The 19,110-nt window shown below is 56.7% G+C and overlaps 3 protein-coding genes and 1 long non-coding RNA gene across 12 annotated transcripts; 2 read left to right on the top strand and 2 right to left on the bottom strand.

Moving 5' to 3' along the window:
- Positions 1-238: 238 nt before the first annotated feature.
- MRPL43 (mitochondrial ribosomal protein L43) lies at positions 239-1,441 on the bottom strand. Its single transcript, XM_024555731.4, has 3 exons — positions 1,253-1,441; positions 1,058-1,164; positions 239-949 (listed from the first exon to the last, which is right to left on the bottom strand). The coding sequence occupies exons 1-3, from the start codon at positions 1,381-1,383 to the stop codon at positions 708-710; spliced, it is 480 nt and encodes a 159-aa protein (XP_024411499.1). The 5' UTR covers positions 1,384-1,441; the 3' UTR covers positions 239-707.
- Positions 1,070-6,625, top strand: TWNK (twinkle mtDNA helicase). 4 transcript variants are annotated; one of them, XM_045191420.2, is made up of 5 exons: positions 1,070-1,182; positions 3,559-3,799; positions 3,951-4,058; positions 4,373-4,514; positions 5,414-6,625. In XM_045191420.2, the coding sequence occupies exons 2-5, from the start codon at positions 3,678-3,680 to the stop codon at positions 5,735-5,737; spliced, it is 696 nt and encodes a 231-aa protein (XP_045047355.1). In that variant the 5' UTR covers positions 1,070-1,182; positions 3,559-3,677; the 3' UTR covers positions 5,738-6,625. The 4 variants fall into 4 exon arrangements, with proteins under 4 accessions (XP_045047355.1, XP_024411500.2, XP_045047352.2 ...); XM_024555732.3 differs by lacking the exon at positions 1,070-1,182 and adding an exon at positions 1,550-3,370; XM_045191417.2 differs by lacking the exons at positions 1,070-1,182; positions 5,414-6,625 and adding exons at positions 1,550-3,370; positions 5,078-5,256.
- Positions 5,520-9,917, bottom strand: LOC139440842 (uncharacterized). Its single transcript, XR_011651102.1, has 2 exons — positions 9,408-9,917; positions 5,520-6,591 (listed from the first exon to the last, which is right to left on the bottom strand). It is a non-coding gene; the product is annotated as an uncharacterized lncRNA (long non-coding RNA).
- On the top strand, positions 8,449-18,973 carry LZTS2 (leucine zipper tumor suppressor 2). 6 transcript variants are annotated; one of them, XM_045191421.3, is made up of 5 exons: positions 8,449-8,559; positions 14,328-14,777; positions 15,408-16,070; positions 16,569-16,826; positions 17,627-18,973. In XM_045191421.3, the coding sequence occupies exons 2-5, from the start codon at positions 14,370-14,372 to the stop codon at positions 18,308-18,310; spliced, it is 2,013 nt and encodes a 670-aa protein (XP_045047356.2). In that variant the 5' UTR covers positions 8,449-8,559; positions 14,328-14,369; the 3' UTR covers positions 18,311-18,973. The 6 variants fall into 6 exon arrangements, with proteins under 6 accessions (XP_045047356.2, XP_024411498.2, XP_024411496.2 ...); XM_024555730.4 differs by lacking the exon at positions 8,449-8,559 and adding an exon at positions 8,773-9,058 and having other exon boundaries at positions 15,408-16,055; XM_024555728.4 differs by lacking the exon at positions 8,449-8,559 and adding an exon at positions 8,936-9,058 and having other exon boundaries at positions 17,627-18,972.
- The last annotated feature ends 137 nt before the right edge of the window (positions 18,974-19,110 follow it).

The following is a 19,110-nucleotide window of genomic DNA, read 5'->3' as shown; positions in this document are numbered from 1 at the left end:
TTTCTAGCTTTTTACCTCCTGGCTCTTCCTCACCATCCCCCCCACCACTCCTTTTTTAGCCAAGCCCCTAGAAGATGCTGCCCATTTATCAGCCAGCCTGAGAATCACTTTCTCCAAGGGATAGGGGCTTTGATGTTAAGCATCCTGAAGGGTTATTACATGCCCCGCACTGGTTTTATGATAATGAAAAATGGGGTTACGTGTAAAATGTGAACATATTTTGAAGTAAGACCTCAAGTGTGACCATGGACAAGTTTATTAACCTCAGTTTTCTGATTTGCACACTAACATTCACACAGCCTAGCCCAAGGCCAGGTTCACAGCAGAGGAGACCGTGCTAGCACTCTAGCTCAATGATGGCAGAAACAGGACAGCAGGGATTCTTCAGAAGCCAGCCTTGAAATCCCTCACTGTGATTTGAGTGCATTATGACCGACTTCGATTTCAGAAATGAGAACTCGGTTACGATCCTTAAAGACTCTCCAGTTTCAGTAATGCCAACTGGACAAGAATTACAGAGACTCAAAGCCACTGTCCCTCACAGTGGGCACCAAATAGAAACAGGCAGGCAGCTCTTCTTTATCCCAAGCAAAAGCTTTGGCGTCAACTTTCCCTTTCGTGGGCTCCATCTGTCTGCCTGGGCTTGGAATCCCCTGAACCCAAAGAGGAAGAACGACCGTCAGGGGGAATGGAGTTGGAGCAACTCTTCACTGCGCGGGCACCCGGGCTGCAGCAGAGTCCTGGACCTCTCGCGGGCGCAGCCCACCGCACGTTGTCGGTTTGTTGGTGAAGGGGTGCCACTGGCCCTGTATGCTAGGGCTGTCCGTGTGGAAGGGCTTGCGGATGCGGATCACGTCCAAGCCGGACTGGTTCGCCAGCTTCTGCACCAGCCTCGTGATCTCCTCGACCGACTTGCAGTGGATGCTCTCCTCGCGCACAGCCCCGTTAACTGGCAGAAGGGGGTGGGGGTAATAGGAAGCGGACCGGTCAGACGTCAGCGGAGGCGGGCCGAGCGCCCCCTCCGGCCGCCCTCCAGCCACCGCCCAGCCCCACTCACGGTATTCGGCCACGACTCTGGGCACACAGCACGGCCGCGGGTTCACGTATATTACGACACCCGGGTTCCGTCGGGCGAAGTTGGCCACCTCCTGTTCCACGAACTCCCTGAGGAACCCGAGAAGGGTGAGCACCGTGACCCCTGACCCGGGCGACCTCCGCCCAGAGTCGCACCCCGCGCCCTTCGCCGGCTCACCTGGCGCCGCGGGACGAGGGCGCGTCGCGGCTGAGGCTGAAGCTAAGACGCTGCAGCTGCTGCACGTAGCGACCCAGCCCGTTGTGGAGTACACTGGTCAGGAAGCGACTCGGGGTCCCACGCGCCGTCATGGCTCCAGCTCCCAGGCCGCCGAGCTTAGCCTGGAAGCGCAGGGGCGGGACTAGCACCCAGGCTTCCGGTTCCGGGGACATCGCGCCCGGGGGAGTTTTAATTCCGAGGTCTTGTAGAGTGGCGCGTTCGAATAACCCACGCTGCGAACGAAAGGACTGAGACGAGAGTGACGGCACGGGGCCGGGGTTGGAGCGGCGGAGACCCTGCGGGTGGAGCGGAGGGAAGCCGCGCGGGCGGGTGGAGAGGCGGCACCGAGAGGGGCGGGAGCCACACAGTGGCACCCTAGTAGACACAGTAGACCCTTTTGAGGGGAGGAGCAGCGAAGAGGGCCACTGGTGGGGATCAAGAGCGGAGACTACAGTAGGGACGCCGGACGGCTGTAGAGATGAGGACGATGAGACTCCGTGGAGGGCAGTAGTGGTGGAGAGATGATCTGGAAAAACCATAATCAGTGAGGGACTGCAATGGGAGAATCTGTAAAGGACCAGAGAAATAGGGAGCCAGATAGAAGGACAGAGGCGTGAAAGGGTTGTGGAGATGGGCTTGGATGGAAGTAGCAATGTAGAAGGGCTGAAGAGGATTCAAAGAGATCTTTATGAGGGAGAAGTTTGAAAAAAGAGAAGCCACCTAGAGTGAGCTCTTAAGAGTGCTGTGTGGAGGATCCCTAGGGTCTGGCCTATTGAAGGCACCTGAACCAGGCACCTAAGGCATTGCAAATAGGGATTTCCTCCACTTGACTAGGAATGTGGGTTCTTCTCCGAAGTGGGTACCCCCTTCGTATCCTGTTGTCCCTGCGAGGGGAGTGGATGGGTCGGAGGGGCCTGCCTCGAAGCTTGGTCCCAGGCCCCCCTCGCAGACGGTACAGGAAGGAGGCTCTCCCTGCCACGGAGGTGCCAATGGTGCCTGTAACTGCAACTGAAATCCGCCAATATTTGCGGACACATGGGATCCCCTTCCAGGATGGCCACAGCTGCCTGCGGGCACCCAGCCCCTTTCTAGGGGCCTCCCAGTTCAAGGACCAGACTGGTAAAACCACTTCCTTCAGCCTCTTCATTGACAAGACCACAGGCCGCTTTCTCTGCATGACCAGCCTAGCAGAGGGGAGCTGGGAAGACTTCCAGGCCAGTGTAGAAGGACGCAGGGATGGAGATAGAGAGGGGATCCTGTTTAGTGAGGCCCCAGAAGCTGAGGACATTGAGGAGACCCGGAGGATCTGGGACCGAGCAGTACCTCTCTGGGAGCTGCCTGAGCCGGAGGAGGCCCAGCTGACTCGTGTGATGTTTGGCCTTACTAAAGTGACAGACGATACACTCAGGCGTTTCAGTGTGCGGTATCTGCGGCCTGCTCGAAGCCTTGTCTTCCCTTGGTTCTCCCCAGGAAGTTTGAGATTACGAGGCCTGAAGCTCCTAGAGGCCAAAAGCCAGGGGGATAGAGTGCGCTATGTGGATACCACCATACCCCGGCCAGGTGCCTACCACAACCTGTTTGGATTGTCACTAATAAGTCGTCGAGATACTGAGGTGGTACTGACAAGTAGTGAGCTGGACAGCCTGGCCTTAAACCAATCCACAGGGCTGCCCACTCTTGCCCTTCCCCGAGGAACGGCTTGCTTACCACCTGCCTTGCTCCCTTACCTCGAACAGTTCCGACGTATTGTGCTCTGGCTGGGGGATGACCTTCGGTCCTGGGAAGCTGCCAAGTTGTTCGCCCGAAAACTGAACCCCAAGCGATGCTCCTTGGTACGGCCTGGGGACCAGCATCCCTGTCCCCTGGAGGCCCTGAACCGAGGCTTAAATCTTACTCGAATTCTGCGATCTGCGCTGCCTGCTTGGCACAAGTCTATTGTGTCTTTCCGGCAGCTTCGGGAGGAGGTACTAGGAGAGCTATCAAATGTGGAGCAGGTAGCAGGTGTTCGCTGGAGCCGCTTCCCAGATCTCAATCGTTTCTTGAAGGGACATCGGAAGGGCGAGCTGACAGTCTTTACAGGTGACCCTTTGGGAAGTCACTGCTTGGAGTGGTGGCAGAGGATCAGGTGACAAAAGCATGTGGGTTTGGGCCACTATAAGTATTAACGAGGAGGCTTTCGCTCCCAACTTTGAGGCCCTGCTCCAGGTCTTGGTTTCAAGGGTAGGACTTTCCTCCCTCACCCAGATCTGTGTTCAACCCCCCTGCAGGGCCAACAGGCAGTGGAAAGACAACATTCATCAGTGAGTATGCCCTGGATTTATGTACCCAGGGGGTGAACACACTCTGGGGCAGCTTTGAGATCAGCAACGTGAGACTGGCTCGGATCATGCTAACACAGTTCGCCGTGGGGCGGCTGGAAGACCAACTAGACAAATACGATGAGTGGGCCGACCGGTTTGAGGACCTGCCCCTCTACTTTATGACTTTCCATGGGCAACAGAGCATCAGGTGAGGTTTCTAGGCTTAGGGTTTTCAAAGAATGTCAGGTCCGGAGAACAGACCCCCAATGAGAGTTTTTAGGATGCTGGCTTTCTGCCTGGAGTGGGCTGGAGACTACTTGTAATTGACTCCTGAATTCATTGCTTCTTCCTCTTCCCAGGACTGTAATAGACACAATGCAGCATGCAGTCTATGTCTATGACATTTGTCATGTGGTCATCGACAATCTGCAATTCATGATGGGTCACGAGCAGCTGTCCACAGACAGGTGACATCCTCTTGTCTAGCTGGAATCCACTTGAACACAGATGTCCTTGGGCAGCTGGCCCTGGACACACACACTGCACTCTTGTTTTCTGACATGTGTGCAGACATACCCCGCCCCCCTGTGTATTTCTGTCTTTATGGAGGTGTGGGGTGTGGCAGCAGGAAGTATGGACAGGGACCTAAGTGTGAGCCCTTGAGTAAAGGGAAGTAGAGTGGGGTTGTGGTGCTTTGTGGACAGGTGAATGAATCAAGAGTACATGTATATTGTCCTTCTGTCTGTGTCTGATACCTCTTGTTTTGTTGGGGTGGCAACAGGATTGCAGCCCAAGACTACATCATTGGGGCCTTTCGGAAGTTTGCGACAGAGAGTAGCTGCCATGTGACACTGGTCATTCATCCCCGGAAGGAGGATGATGATAAGGAACTGCAAACAGCATCCATTTTTGGCTCAGCCAAAGTAAGTGACCTTTAGCGGAGCCCAGGCTTTGGAAGGTAGAGGGGGGGGAGGTGTAACCAGGGGTAGCCCTCAGTCATCCTTAAATTATCTTGACTCTTCATCTGGAAGAGGCAGCTGGGGCCGAGGCATGAGGAATACAAAGGCTGGTAAGTTTTGGTTCTTTGCCCTCCTTGCCCTCCAGGAACTCACATTCTCTAGCTGGGAAAACAATGAGACATTGATTACAGCTGGTGTGACAGGGCTGTGATAAGCAGCGCAGGTATTTGGGGAGCAAAGAGAAGACATCTGAGTCAGCCTGGGGCATCTGGAGAGACTTCCTAGAAGAGGTGTCAGCAACTGTTGGGTTGAGTTTTGGCCTTTTGGCTAAAAGTAGGCGTTTAGTAACTAAATGGGAGGGCCTTCTGAGCGGCAGGACAGCCTGATCCCAGACCTCCCAGTGGTACACTGAATGCCTATTATAGGCCAGGCCTGGGCTGGCACAGACTGTGTGCCACGATGGAACAGGAATGGAGCTGGGGAAGGGAATAACACAGAAGGAAAGATGGTGCCTTCTTTATTTACAGGGGTCAAGAATGGTCTCTCTGATAAAGTGTGACATTTAGACTGAGATCTCAGTGACAAGAAGCTGGGGTTGAGTGGGGTGGTAAGCTGTGCCAGAGGAATGTTTGAAGCAGTGGGAACAGCAGGTACAGAATCTGGGGATGGCAACAGGGTTCTTAAGGGACTGAAAAACTCAGTGACCCCAGCATCATGGTCAATAGTTCGGTGAGCTTTGATGAAAAGGGAAAGTACTTCTTCCTTTCCCCATTCTTACTGCTTTTCCCTACACCCTCAACCTTCCTTTCTGCTTCTCTCATATGTCTTTTCACTGCTCCTTCATCCTCTGCCCTGTCCCTCAGGCAAGCCAGGAAGCGGACAATGTTCTGATCCTGCAGGACAGGAAGCTGGTAACTGGGCCAGGGAAACGCTATCTGCAGGTGTCCAAGAATCGTTTTGATGGAGACGTAGGCGTCTTCCCACTTGAGTTCAACAAGAGCTCCCTCACCTTCTCCATACCACCAAAGAGCAAGGCCCGGCTCAAGAAGATCAAGGATGACAATGGGCTAGTGGCCAAAAAGCCCTCTTCTAGCAAAAAGGGGGCGGCTGTGACCCAGAACTCTGAGACTTGCTCGAATGAGGCCCCCAGCCCTAACCAGGCAGACCCCTCCAAGCTTTCGAGGTGAAGGAGGTGCAGAGCTGGACCCTGGAACAAATCTGACAGGACAGGCTGGGGCATAGACTGTTTCTTGGCTCTCTGTTAGGACCGCCTCTGTCCTGTGTTCCTCAGCTACGGGCCCTTCTTAGTCCCAGGGGCCTGGCCTAGGCCAGGGTCCCATAGTGAGAGAACTCAATTTAGCAGATATTGGAGAACCTGCTGTGTGCCAGGCTTTGTCCTAGATCCCAGGAATGTAGCATTGACAAGAAAGACGAGTTTCCTGCCTCCGTGGAAAATGCAGTCAGGTAGGGGGACAACGTAGCCTCATGGACAAACACAAAACAATTTTAGGTAGTAGAGAGCACTATTTGAAAAATAAAGTAATGCCATAGTGCTCCCAGGCTAGTTTAGATACAGGTCTGAAAAGGTGTCTCTGGGCAGAGGACATTTGTCCTAAAGAACTGGTATCGAGCTGTGTGAGCGTCTGGAGGAAGAGGGATGCAGGCAGAAGGAATAGTGGATACAGAGGCCCTGAGGTGGGAATGAGTAAGTTGAGTTCAAAGCAGTGCAGTCAGGTCCCCTCAACCTGGAGAATAGGAGCTTTCTTGCCAAAATTCCAGCCCAGTCTTTCGGAGCTAAAGGGTGACATGGTGGGTACCAAGCTCCTCTGCTCCCCACTCTGGAGCCTGCTATGTGGTGGCACTCAACATCGGTGGATCCTAGGTGCTTCGCCCTCTGGTAAAGGTGGAGGCTTGGCCGGAGAGCCATGGAATGACGTGACCCCGCGGTGCCCGCCGCCTGGACACTGACTGTGTGGAGTGCCGCCTCCGACCCCTTCAGTGGGTGCAGTCATCACTTTTTGTAGAGTCTTTTCCAGTTTTACTGAAAAATATATATTTTTTTTCCATTGCCTTTATTTCTGTGCTTCCTTTTATTTGTCCACCAGGTGTCTCCCAAGTCTATAAATGGATTTTCTTCTCACTTTGAATTGGGAATGGGTGGGTCCCCTCCCCTATCCCCACCCCCACCCCAGTTTTTGAGCTGTGTGCTCCCAAGGAAGCAGGAGTATTAAAGGGCCTTCACACAGACACACCTTTACACCTCTTCTTAGCCTAGGGAAGACAGGGTGGTGCCTCTTTATCCCTATTTTCCTTAAGGATCTTAATGTGATCCCTGGCAGAGGTGTGGGTCACCAGGCCACATGCCTAGACTCTGCCTAACTAGCTGTCCCTCTGTGATACGAGCCACTCACTGACCTCTCAGTGTGGACTCAGGCTCCGCATATTCTCATCTGGCCCCTGCCCGTCTCCAGCCTCCTGTACCTCCTCCGTGTTTCTCTTTACTGTGTGCCAGGGCTCCTGGGGCTCTTGCTTGAAAAAGCAAAACCTAGGCCCTTCTCTCACTTCACCCCAGTCCTCACACACACAGATACCGGTAATTCTAGAAGTTGGACGAGAGGTGTAGGATTTCTCATCTTTAACAAGCCCTGGAGGAGATGGAAAAGAGACCCCGTCAGGAAAATTCCTAAATGATGACACGCATCTCCCTTCCTCTGATACCTTAAGTCCCAGGTTCCCTTTGGATTTGCTGCAAGCGTGGTGAGAATGCAAGGTGTTCTGAGGGGCCTGGCGAGAAGTCTTTTGTAAGGTTGGGGTGTTGGTTCCCTCCTCCGAAGAAGGGCTGGCTTATCAGGGTCTCCCTGTCAACTTAAGAGGGGGCTTCTGAGACCCTGTAGAAGGGTCTGGGGTCTTTGTTTTCTTATGTGTGAGAACTATGGCTACAATTATCTCCTGAAACAGACCTGCAGCAAAGCTGTTTGTGGGGGAAGAACCTGGGCGGGGAGGGAAGACAGCTCCTCCAGGGCCTCCCTTCTTGGGGGTCTCTCCCAGACTGGCTGGAGCCAGGCCTCCTAATCCCGCGGTAATCATTCCCAGCCGCTGGCTGATCTAGGCCTCATCCAAGGTCTTTAACACTGAACGTCAGCCATGCCTTCCAGATGCGCACCACCAGGTCAGTCCTACCTATACGGATGTGGGTTCCACATTAGGTCTCCCTAGAACGCCAGGTATGTTCTAGGAAATCCTTTAGGGGTTTCCACTAGGGGAACTTTGTGAGGCCTCTGTGAATTGGGGATAGAGGACTTGCCTGTTTGTCTTGCCCTCACCCCCCTAGCAGACACCCCCACACAACGCAAGCCAGAATGATGGAGAGGAAGAGGAAGCTAATGCTCCCCCAGCCCCACACCTTAAACATTCCATCCCACCCCGTCAAACTCCTCACATCAAGGTGAGCCCAAAGTGTGTTCAGGAGTCCCTGGAGACTAGAAAGCAGTGGGGAGTCCCTGAGAGCCACTGACCCTGTACCCAGGGAAAGTGGAACGAGGCAAAGTACTCTGCCTGTGTCCTATCGGGTATTAAGAATCTCCCTGAGGGCTCAGCCTGCAGCCTGTCCTCTGACTCAGTATCACACTTGAAGGGGCTGCTTTGGTCCTGCAGCAGCTTCTTTACGGTGAATGGGTCTGGGAAGGGACTAAACTCACTCGACTCCTGCTGCCCAAGTAGTAAGGCTGCAAATATGGCTCAGATACTTATAGACATCACAGTCTGCCTTCCCACAGTCTGACTTAGGTGCCATGGAGGGAGGGAACCCTAGGTGCCTCCCTGCAATACAAGCCAACTTCCTGTTTGTGCCTGTGGGTGGAACTTTATGAGTTTAAGGGAAGCCAGACTATGCTCTGTACGGGGGCCATAATTGGCAGGCTTGCTCACCTGGGCAGACATCTACTCCAAGGCAGTGCTAGGTGCTGGTTCTGCTTGGGCAACCCCAACCCGAGGTGTTGGGGGAGGAGAGGTGGGTCTGTTTTGGTGAAACCCGAGCTTTCTTCGTCTGCTCCCCAGGGGTTTTCCCTGCGTCTAGGGAGCGGGCCTAGAGTGGACCAGTTTTGGCTCCCTATAGAGCAGCAATTGGTGACGCGAAAGCCCTATAGCCAGTTTGGTTAGGCCAGCCAGGAAGGTAGCTTAGCTCTCGATCATGTGCAGCTTGCCCCTTCCCTAGGTTGAAAGCCAAATCGGTAGGCTGTGAAGTCAGAGGCCAGAGGGCAGCCTCCTGCCACCGTCGCGTTACTGCTGGGCTGGGTACTGGGCTGGCTACTGAAGGGGTGCTGGGCAGACCACTCCCTTCCTTGGGTCGGGGGCGCGGCCTCAGCGGCCCCGCCCCGCTCCACCAGGCCGGACCTGGCGGGCGCCCGGAGCCAGGAGCTGCCTTGAGAGCCGCAGATCCGCGGCAAGAAGGTGCCCGCACTGGAACAAGAGCCGGGCAGGAGCTGGAGTGGCGGCGCAGGTGGCACTGGGTGAGTGGTGGGACTGGCGGAGGTGTAGGAACTCGCGCCTCCCTTACATCCAGGCTCCGGAGTAAACTTTCCTGTCTGGCGAAGCGGGTTGTTGGGATGAGGAGGGGGGGAATCCCCACTCCCGGGCCAAGGCGAAGGATCTGAACCGACACGGAACCCACACGGACGGGCCCACACACGCGTGCACACAGACCCACGCATGCACTTGGGACACACGTGCACTCAGGAAAGGACGCGCCCAGTGGGTTACTCTTGCAGTCCTTGGAGCCGCGCCACTGGCCTGAGTGCACTGCAGCAGGCAGGGAGCTCTGCTGTCGCGTATTGACGGGGGTAGGAGAAAAGGGCCTACCGGTTATCACAGTCGGGGGCAGGCGGGTGGGACACCTCGCGTGGTTCCGGGCTGCCAGCAGGTGAAGACTAAGACGTAAACAGGCCCTGAGCACGTGATCGCTTCACAGACAGGTGGGCTGTGCTTCCTCCCACCTCAACATCTGCGCGAGGACTCCCCAGTCCAGGGAAAGTTTTCGAGGTTTGCGGGGCTGTATTCCGTTCTCCGCCTAGAGAGGTGATAAGCCCACCTCCAGAAAAGGGAGCACAACGCCCCCTGGAGTCCGGGTAGTGCAGGAGGACGGGAGACTTAGACTGGGGTGGGGTTACCTGTGCTCCATGCCTTCTCACAGACACATTCATGGTGCCTTCATCCCTTAAGGTATTGGAGGGGGGCGCTATACTTGATGGCACTGGACAGCAAGTCTCCCCCTGCCTACCCCATACCTCCTACCTGGGGAGCTGCTGCCTGAACGCCCGTTGGGTCCCTTTCGTACTAAGACCCCTCTTTGTAGAACTGAGAACTCCTCCCCCCAAGTAGGAGCAGAAAAACCACTCATGCTAGAGTGGGAGACCCTCTCCCGCAGAGAATGCATAACCCTCCCCTCAGGTACAGGGAGGGCCAGCCCCGCCCCCCCACACACCACCACGAGGGAGTGGGCAGAGGCAGTCAGCCTCCCTCCCCGCCCCACCCCCCACCCCTACGCACACACTGAGCCCAGCTGCTGCTGGAGCTTCTGGGCAGGCTGCCAGAAAGGGGAGGAGGCTCCTGGTACCTCAGGAGGCTGGGATCAGGGCAAGGCCAGAGGAGGGGGTCTCTACTGGAGAGAGGGCCTTCATCTGTTCCTGTGAGGCTGAGGGTCTGGGGTGAGCCTGAGGGTGGCTGGGCTATGTTTCCCTTTCCAGGGAAAAAGAAAGAAAAACAACCCTTTCCATAGAGCTAAAAATAGAGCTGAGAGCAGGCCAGGGCTGTGGCCTGGAAGGGGGTGGGGGGTAGGGGGTGTGTGGGGGGAATGCTCCTTCCTGGGGCAGAGGAGCTCTGGCAGGCCTGGCCCTGGTTGGGGCGCAGTGCGGGGGGGTGGTGTCGGTTAGGGGACAGGAGGCTGTCCTTGCCCAGGGGTGCCGGCATCAGCTGACCTGACCAGGTCGCAGAGACCCCTACAGGAAAGTATGTGTGGTAGAACGTTTGAGAAATATGTGTACGTGTAAGAAGTTGTGACTGTGAATAAGACGGTCAATGTGAAAGATGCTTAGGAGACTATTTAATATTATGACTGGGTGAGAAGGACTGTGAGTTGTGAAAGCCTGTGCACAAGTAGCTGTGTGACTCCGAGTGTGTCTCTCTGCAAGTTGGCCTGAAAGATCATGGAACGAAGGAACATGGAACCACGTGATGAATGAGGCTGACTTGTGGCTGTGTGAGTCCGAAGGTGGGAAAGATCGTGTGGGTATTAAGGTTGTGTTCTTTGCCAGAGGGTGGGACTATTCATGACCCCCGAGAAGACAGTGGAATGTTGTCTGCTGTGAGGCTGGTGTGGGTTTGAACATGCTCCCCCGTGATTGTTGAAGAGCCAGGAGCAGCTTCTTCGAGCAATGACTCTTTCCTAGCAAATGACTCTGAGGGAAGGCTGGGGCACAGAGCCGCCACTGGGACAGGCCTGGGCTCACGCGGAAGAGGGTACACTGCTGTGGGGTAGGGTAGGGTAGGGTAGGGTAGGGTAGGGTAGGGTAGGGTAGGGGCCCCCACCCCCCGAGGTCGGGGGGCGGGGTTACTGGATATGTTTTCCCAATGCGCCACCAGATGGCGCCACCTCCGCAAATCCAAGTGTGAAGCCACCTAGCTGCTGGGGGTGGGGCAGGTATGGACAGAGCCTGGGCCCTAGCCTTGTGCTGTGGCGTAGGGCCTGGGCCACTGGAGAGAGGGGGTGGCAGCTGACCCTCGGCCTCCCCGTCTGGACTCCGAAGTGGGAGAGTGTGTCTGGGGCGGAGAGGCTTCGACTAGAGTTGCGGAGGGGGCAGGGCAGCAGCCGCGGTGCCTGGCCCTTTGTGCTTGAACAATGACCAGCTGCTGCTGGCCCCGGGGCCCGAGTTGGGGTTGAGGGTGACCCGCTGTTGCTGCCACCACGAGTCCTGAGCCAACCAAGCCCCCAGACCACAACCACCCGGCCTGGGAGGGAGGAATACTGAGTCCGACTGTACAGCCCCCACGGGCTCTGGCCGGACACGCGTGACGCGGGGTGCTAGCGTGTGGCCGCGCCCCGGGGGCGGGGACGCCCCTGGGACCCCTCCCCCACGCTGCACCGCCCACTCGGGTAGGGCGGGGGCTGCCCAGCGGGGGGCGCCGTGGAGGCGGGGCCGGGTCGGGCCAAGCGGCTCCAAGTGGCCCTACGCGCGGGCTGAAGCCGGGCGGCTTGCCGGTGAAGCGCGGGGGGCGGCCCAGGGCTGAGCATGGAGCAGAGCGGTGGAGGTGAGGGGAGCCGGGGCGGGGAGGCAACCTAGGGACACCCCCAACTTCTGCGCGGTGGAGGGCCAGTGGGAAAGGGGCATTCCACAGCGGCTCCCACTTTATGGAAGCGGCGATGGGGGGGGGGGGTTCTGACGGAGGGTGGAATGGGGGCTCCCGGCTTCCTGTCGCAGATGGGAACTCGTGATGCCAGACTCTAGCCCACTTGACTGGTCCTTGGAAAGGGGTGAGGGGAGACTTTCCCTAACTCTTGAGCCCCCTAAACAGGCCTGTGGGCCCTCGGACCTTGGCCAGACCTCTCTCGGGTCCTGGCTGAGCGCTGCCCTCTGCTCTCTCCGGCCCATTAAGGTGGGTTGCTGTGCCAGAGGGGTCACTCAGGGAGTGCGGGGGAGAGTGGGGATTCCCATCCCTACAGCCACAGCCGCATTTCTCAAAATGGAGCCTCTACTTGCCCCTCCTTCTCTCTCAGGCTTCAAGAGCGGGAGTCGGGCTGGCCAGGCCTGGCTTTCCAGACGCCTGGCTCTGGCTCCAGTTCCCTGGGTGTCTGGTTCACAGGGCCCAGCTGAGGTCTCTTCTGGATTTAGGGGCCCCTAGCTCCATGGGATTCAAGGCCCCAGGCTCACTGGGTCTGCCTTGTCTACCTGACACCCTGGGGCCTCTGAGTCTTTGTCTCTTGGGTCCCTGTCTCTCTGAGTCTGTCTCCTCCCCTCAGTTTTCACTTTCTCTGTGCTCACTGAAGTGGGGAAATGCAGACAAAAGTGCCAACCCCCACTACACCCTAAGAAGCCCCTTCCCCACTTTTTTCATGCTCTGGAGTGGTCTTGGAGAGGCCAGAGGAAGGGGCGTTCCCTCCACTTTGCTCAGGACTGGCACTTGTGTGGTGGACCTGCTCACCCCTACCCCCAATTCCTCCTACCTGGGTCTGGACATCTTCCTGCTCCTGAATCTGAGTCTTTTGACTTGAGTGGCATGGTGGGGTGGGCTTAATGGAACACAAGCAAGAAAGAAGGGGAGCAGATCAGGCAAAGGGGTCAGATAATGTCTCTCCTCTCCCGCGCTCTGGTGAGTGACAAAAATGAAGCTTCTACTCACCCGGGTGGCCCTGCGTGCCACCCAGGCTCCCTCCTTCTTCCACACATGCTCCTGTTCACACACACTCCTCGGCACACACTTGTACACACTCACTTCTGGTTCACACACTCGGATAACATACGTGTGAGTCTACATACAAACCCAGGTGTATGTGAGTGGACATCTACCCACAAGTACTCTCTCATACAGTCACACTCATACACCACAAATGATTTACTACATACGTGTTTGTAACTTTCACACACTTTCTAAGAGTGACCCCCTAAACTTTTACACACACACTCTTGTAAGATATGCCCATATGAATTCACATGTATACTCATGTATATATGAATATATCTGAACGCATCTACTCACATACAATTATTCATGTTGTCACACAGATTTTCTTACACACAGTGTCCATTTTCACGCTGTGCGTACAGTTCCGCACACACAAGTAAATGCATACGCTCCTGCATACGCAACTCTCTGTCCACTCCTTGGCTTCACTCTGCATGATGACTTTAGCAGATGCCTGCGTCCTAGTCTTCCCTGGCGGAGGGAGTTCCGGGTGGACTTGCTGTCCCCTTTCAGGAAGGAGGAGGGCCTAGGGAGGTGGAGCCCTGGGCTCCAGGGAACTGGGATCTTGAAGAAGCTGCCAGAGGTGATGGTAGGGCTTCTACCCTTATCCCCTTGGGATCGCGCTGAGGAATATCTAAAGCCGGAAGGTTTCATAGAATTTGGCAGTAGGCCTGTGTAGCTTCCCTTAGGCCCAACTGAGTGGATATGGTGAGGCTAGGAGTTGTCATGGCAATAAGCATGAGCCTGCATGGAGTCAGGAGACCCCAGAGGGCACCTGTGGGCTCCCGAAGAGCTGCGAGTTTCTTGTTTGGCCAGTTCTACCCTTGCCGCCACTCTGTCTGGGAGAAACTGAGGCCTGGCTGGGGGAGGCTGGGCACGGCCTGGCCTTGGCTCCTTGTTCCCTAATTACCATCTTGCTGACTTCGTCCCTGAGGTTGCTTCTGCCCAAACTGCCCTCTAACGAGGCCACCTGTCCCAGGGGACCAGGGCCCTGTGCTGGGAGCTGGTAGATGAGGCTCCCTCCTTAACTTGAGTCCTGGCTTCTGTGGGGGATGCAGTTTGGGGCTGGACCCTGTGTAACCTCCAGGCCTCCCCTCCTCTTGTCCTCCCTGCTCGGTAGATTCGGTCCTCTGCCCTGGTGAGGCCCAAGCTAGTCAGTGGTGTGGGGAGAATCCAGGTTCGTGCCAGTGCTCAGAGGAGGAGCTTTGGGGACATTAGGGCAGGGGGCTGTTTGACCTGGGATCAGGAGTCAGGAGAGGGACTGAGGACCTTGTATAGGGAGCTCAAGGTGGAGGGACTCTGACACTATTGCCCTGTTCACAGGTTCCCCTGGAGGCCCCCGGCCAGGCCAGAGCTTCTGCCACCATGGCCATTGTGCAGACTCTGCCAGTGCCACTGGAGCCCGCTCCTGAGACCGCCACTACCCCACAAGCCCCAGCCATGGGCAGTGTGAGCAGCCTCATCTCAGGCCGGCCCTGCCCCGGAGGGCCGGTTCCTTCCCGTCACCATGGCCCCCCTGGGCCCACCTTCTTCCGCCAGCAAGATGGGCTGCTGCGGGGTGGCTACGAAGCACAGGAGCCACTGTGCCCAGCTGTGCCCCCCAGGAAGACCGTTCCTGGCACCACCTTCACCTACATCAATGAGGACTTCCGGACAGAGTCGCCCTCCAGCCCCAGCAGCGACATCGAGGATGCCCGGGAGCAACGAGCACGAAATGCCCACCTCCGCGGCCCCCCACCAAAACTCATCCCTGTCTCTGGAAAGCTGGAGAAGGTGAGGACCAGCCCTTCCTTTGGGGCCTGGGTGGAATCAGGACCCCCTGGAGAAGCCGGAGGAATTTGGAGGTCTATTTAGAGAAAGGAGTGTGGGCTCAAGCTTCACTAAACCCGAGTTCTAACCCCAGCTCTTTCTCATTCTGGCTATATGCCCTCAAGGAAGTCACTTAACAACTTTCCTGAGCCTGTTTCCGTGTCTGTGACATGGAGGTGATAGGTCAGCTCTTCCAAGTTTGTTGTCAGAATTAAATAATTTGTGTAAAGTGCTTAGCCTGGTGCTTGGCATATGCAGTGTACTCAATAAACGTCAGCGACTTGGAAACACTGTTGTTATCCAACAGCAATGAGTTTGACCTCGGGCAAGGCCTTTAACTCTGCTGAGCCTCCACTTCTTCATCTGTAATGCGGGGACAGTCGTAATATTTCTGCTCACAGGGCTGTTGTCATGAATAGCGATGAACCTTTTACATTGCTTGACATAAAGCTGACACTCCGGAGGCTCCCAGTTAGTGGTGGCAGTTACTGACACTTGGGGATGGGAGACCCCAGGCGGGAAGACAGGGAGTGTGATAAGGGCTTTGAAAGATTGGGCAGCTCACCCCCTGTGTCACATGGCACCTCATTTCAGAACATGGAGAAAATCCTGATCCGCCCAACGGCCTTCAAGCCAGTGCTGCCCAAACCTCGAGGGGCACCGTCTCTCCCCAGCTTCCTGGGTCCTCGGGCCGCCGGACTGTCTGGGAGCCAGGGCAGCCTAACACAGCTGTTTGGGGGCCCTGCCTCCTCCTCCTCTTCCTCCTCCTCCTCAGCTGCCGACAAACCTTTGGCACTGAGTGGCTGGGCCAGCGGCTGCCCATCAGGGACGCTGTCCGACTCCGGCCGAAACTCACTGTCCAGCCTGCCCACTTACAGCACTGGGGGTGCCGAGCCAGCCACCAACTCCCCAGGTGGGCACCTGCCCTCCCATGGCCCCGGGCGGGGGGCACTGCCGGGGCCAGCCCGAGGAGCCCCTACTGGGCCCTCCCATTCGGACAGTGGCCGGTCTTCCTCCAGCAAGAGCACAGGCTCCCTGGGGGGCCGCGTGGCTGGAGGCCTCTTGGGCAGCGGTCCCCGGGCCTCCCCGGACAACAGCTCCTGTGGGGAGCGCTCCCCACCACCACCACCACCCCCTCCACCCCCTTCGGATGAGGCCCTACTGCACTGTGTCCTGGAAGGGAAGCTCCGCGACCGTGAGGCAGAGCTGCAGCAGCTGCGAGACAGTCTGGACGAGAGCGAGGTGACCATGTGCCAGGTGTGGTCAGTGGCAATAATGGGGGTGGCATGGCAGGACATCCAGAGGTGCTGGGGATCCAGAGAGCATTTCCCTTTGTTCCAGGGTGGGGGCAAGTGGTTGGCAGTAGCACTTGTCCATTCCCACCCAGCTGTCTGGCTCAACTACAGAGAGGTGAGGACTCAAACCTACTGCCATTTACTTATTCGTGCTAAGCCTCATCTGTAAATGGGGATATTTTTGTCTCTTTAGAGTTACGCAGATTAAGTAAGGCAAGTGTGTAAAGTGTTTAGAGTAATGCCCGGCACCTAAGAACCGCTACGTAAGTGCTTGCTATTATTGTTGTTGTCTCTAGTATCATAAAAGTAGTTATTACTATTGTCGTATTGTTATTATAGTGTAGTGGAATCTAGCTGCCCAAAGCCCCCAGTGGGCCAGCAGAGTCGTCAGTGATAGCAGGGAGCTAGGGCTCGAGGTTTGCAGAGCTGCCAAGACCCAAGTCTGCCTTCTCACCCACAGGTGTACGAGGACCGGCAGCGGCACTGGCAGCGGGAGCGTGAGGCCCTGCGTGAGGATGGTGCGGCCCAGGCTCAGCGGGCACAGCGGGCCCAGCAGCTGCTACAGCTGCAGGTGTTCCAGCTGCAGCAGGAGAAGCGGCAGCTGCAGGACGACTTTGCGCAGCTGCTGCAGGAACGTGAACAGCTGGAGCGGCGCTGCGCCACCTTTGAGCGGGAGCAGCGGGAGCTCGGGCCACGGCTCGAGGAGACCAAGTGGGAGGTAAGTCAGACCAGGAGGCGCGAGCAGCAGGGTGCTGGGGGAACAACCCCTGGAAAAAAGGGCCCAGCCATACCCCCTGAGCCCGCCACCCCCAGAGGACCTCCGCTTCCTCACCTTTGTGAGATGAGGATCCCCTTCTGACCTCCTTTCCTGGGATGAAGCCTCCATGTGCCTTCATGTTTGGTCTCCTCGTTAGTCTGGTCTGGAACCTGTAGCCAGTGGCATTCCCGTCCACGGCCTTCCAGCCAGTAATTAGAATGTCGTGCTTGCTGAGCACCAGGCACTATTCTAGGCATGTTGCATAGACTGTAAATCCTCTAATCATTATCAGCCCTATGAGGTGGGTACTGTTAATATCCCCATTTTAGAGATACAGAAACGGAGAGTCAGAAAGGCTGGAGCCCAAAATTATACACAAGCTGTGGCAGAATTGAGATTTGAGCCCTGGCAATCTGATTCCTTTGTTTACATCTTTTAACCCAAACACTGGAGGGCCTCTCAACTGGAAATGTGGGCATCGCCCTCTGTTGCTTCCGCTCCTGCAAAACCCACCATCACCCAGTCCCCAGAGCTTTGGGGTTTAAACACAGCACTTTGAAGGAAAAAGATTTGGATCTGAGTTCCACTTTATCCACTAACTAGCTGTATGACCTTGGACATGTCATTGGGCTCCCCTCAGTGTCTCCCGTCTGTAAAATGGGTATAAGGATCAAACTTTCTCTCCACCGAATGTCCAGCACGATGTCAGGGCCTGACCACCTGGGAGAACCCTTCTCACCATCTTTCCCTCCCACCACCAGGTGTGCCAGAAGTCAGGTGAGATCTCCCTGCTGAAGCAGCAACTGAAGGAGTCTCAGGCAGAGCTGGTGCAGAAGGGCAGTGAGCTGGTGGCCCTGCGGGTGGCCCTGCGAGAGGCACGGGCAGCCCTGCGGGTCAGTGAGGGTTGGGCACGGGGTCTCCAGGAGGCGGCCCGAGCACGGGAGCTGGAGTTGGAGGCCTGTTCCCAGGAGCTGCAGCGGCACCGCCAGGAGGCTGAGCGGCTGCGGGAGAAAGCCGGGCAGTTAGACACCGAGGCCACTGGACTCCGGGAACCTCCTGTGCCGCCTGCCACTGCTGACCCGTTCCTCCTGGCAGAGAGTGATGAGGCCAAGGCACAGCGTGTGGCAGCCGGGGTTGGAGGCAGCCTGCGGGCCCAGGTGGAGCGGCTGCGGGCTGAGCTGCAGCAGGAGCGGCGGCGGGGTGAGGAGCAGAGGGACAGTTTTGAGGGGGAACGGCTGGCCTGGCAGGCAGAGAAGGAGCAGGTGATCCGCTACCAGAAGCAACTGCAGCACAACTATATTCAGATGTACCGGCGGAACCGGCAGCTGGAGCAGGAGCTGCAGCAGCTCAGCCTGGAGCTGGAGGCCCGGGAGCTCGCCGACCTGGGCCTTGCCGAGCCAGCCCCCTGCATCTGCCTAGAGGAGATCACTGCCACCGAAATCTAGGGTCCTCGGTGTCCCAGCTCTTCAGGGAGCTCTACTGAAAGGGAACAGCAGCCTCAGGTCCACTGAGGTCCCCAGAGCCACTTGTCTCCTGGGATCCAGGACTCCGGGCCTCTGTCAAGAACCCAGGCTGTCCTATAACTTGGATGAGCAAGATCAGACCCCTTGGAGGTCCCTGTGTTCACTGTCACCCAGAGGCTCCTACTCACTCGACCCGTTTCACTCCCCACCTGTTGCCAGTGCCACTCTGCCAACCCCATTCACCCCAGACGCTCACCAGGTCACCCAGCCAGGGCCTGGGGAGAGGAAGGGGCTACTCCCCCACTCCAAAGCCAGAGAGAGCCAGGCAGCACCAGCTGCTCCAGATGTGCCTACCCCCACCCTGCCCATGTTGGGGGACAGGGCTGGGACTGGGGTCTGACCCCCAGCTTCCAGCTCTGCAGCCTCCCCCAGGTGGTGAGGGGGCTGTAGTCAGACCAAAGGAAGAACTCAGAAATGTCTCATTTAATGTGACCGAGTAGGCCCTCCCCACACCTGCTTTATGGCCTCACTTTCACTTGTATATTTTTTACACTGTAAATTTGTTGTACAAACCCAAAGAAAAGAATTAAAAATTTTTGTTTTGTTTTTAAAAAAAAGACAGGTGAGTGTGCTGGATAGAGATTATGGGAACCCTCCCCCACCCCGTCTTTATCTGCTGGCTAGTCCCCTACCCCTTACAGAGGTCTTAGGGGGAGAGGGGGGGATGGGGAAAGGACAAACCCGGTAGGAAATATGAGGCTAGTGGGCCACAACGTGAAGTG

This window comes from Desmodus rotundus, chromosome 4 (genome assembly GCF_022682495.2).
Source record: "Desmodus rotundus isolate HL8 chromosome 4, HLdesRot8A.1, whole genome shotgun sequence".
In the NCBI taxonomy this organism is placed as follows: Eukaryota; Metazoa; Chordata; class Mammalia; order Chiroptera; family Phyllostomidae; genus Desmodus; species Desmodus rotundus.
Note: the sequence above shows the minus strand (reverse complement) of the source record. Positions and strands in the feature narration are given on the sequence as shown.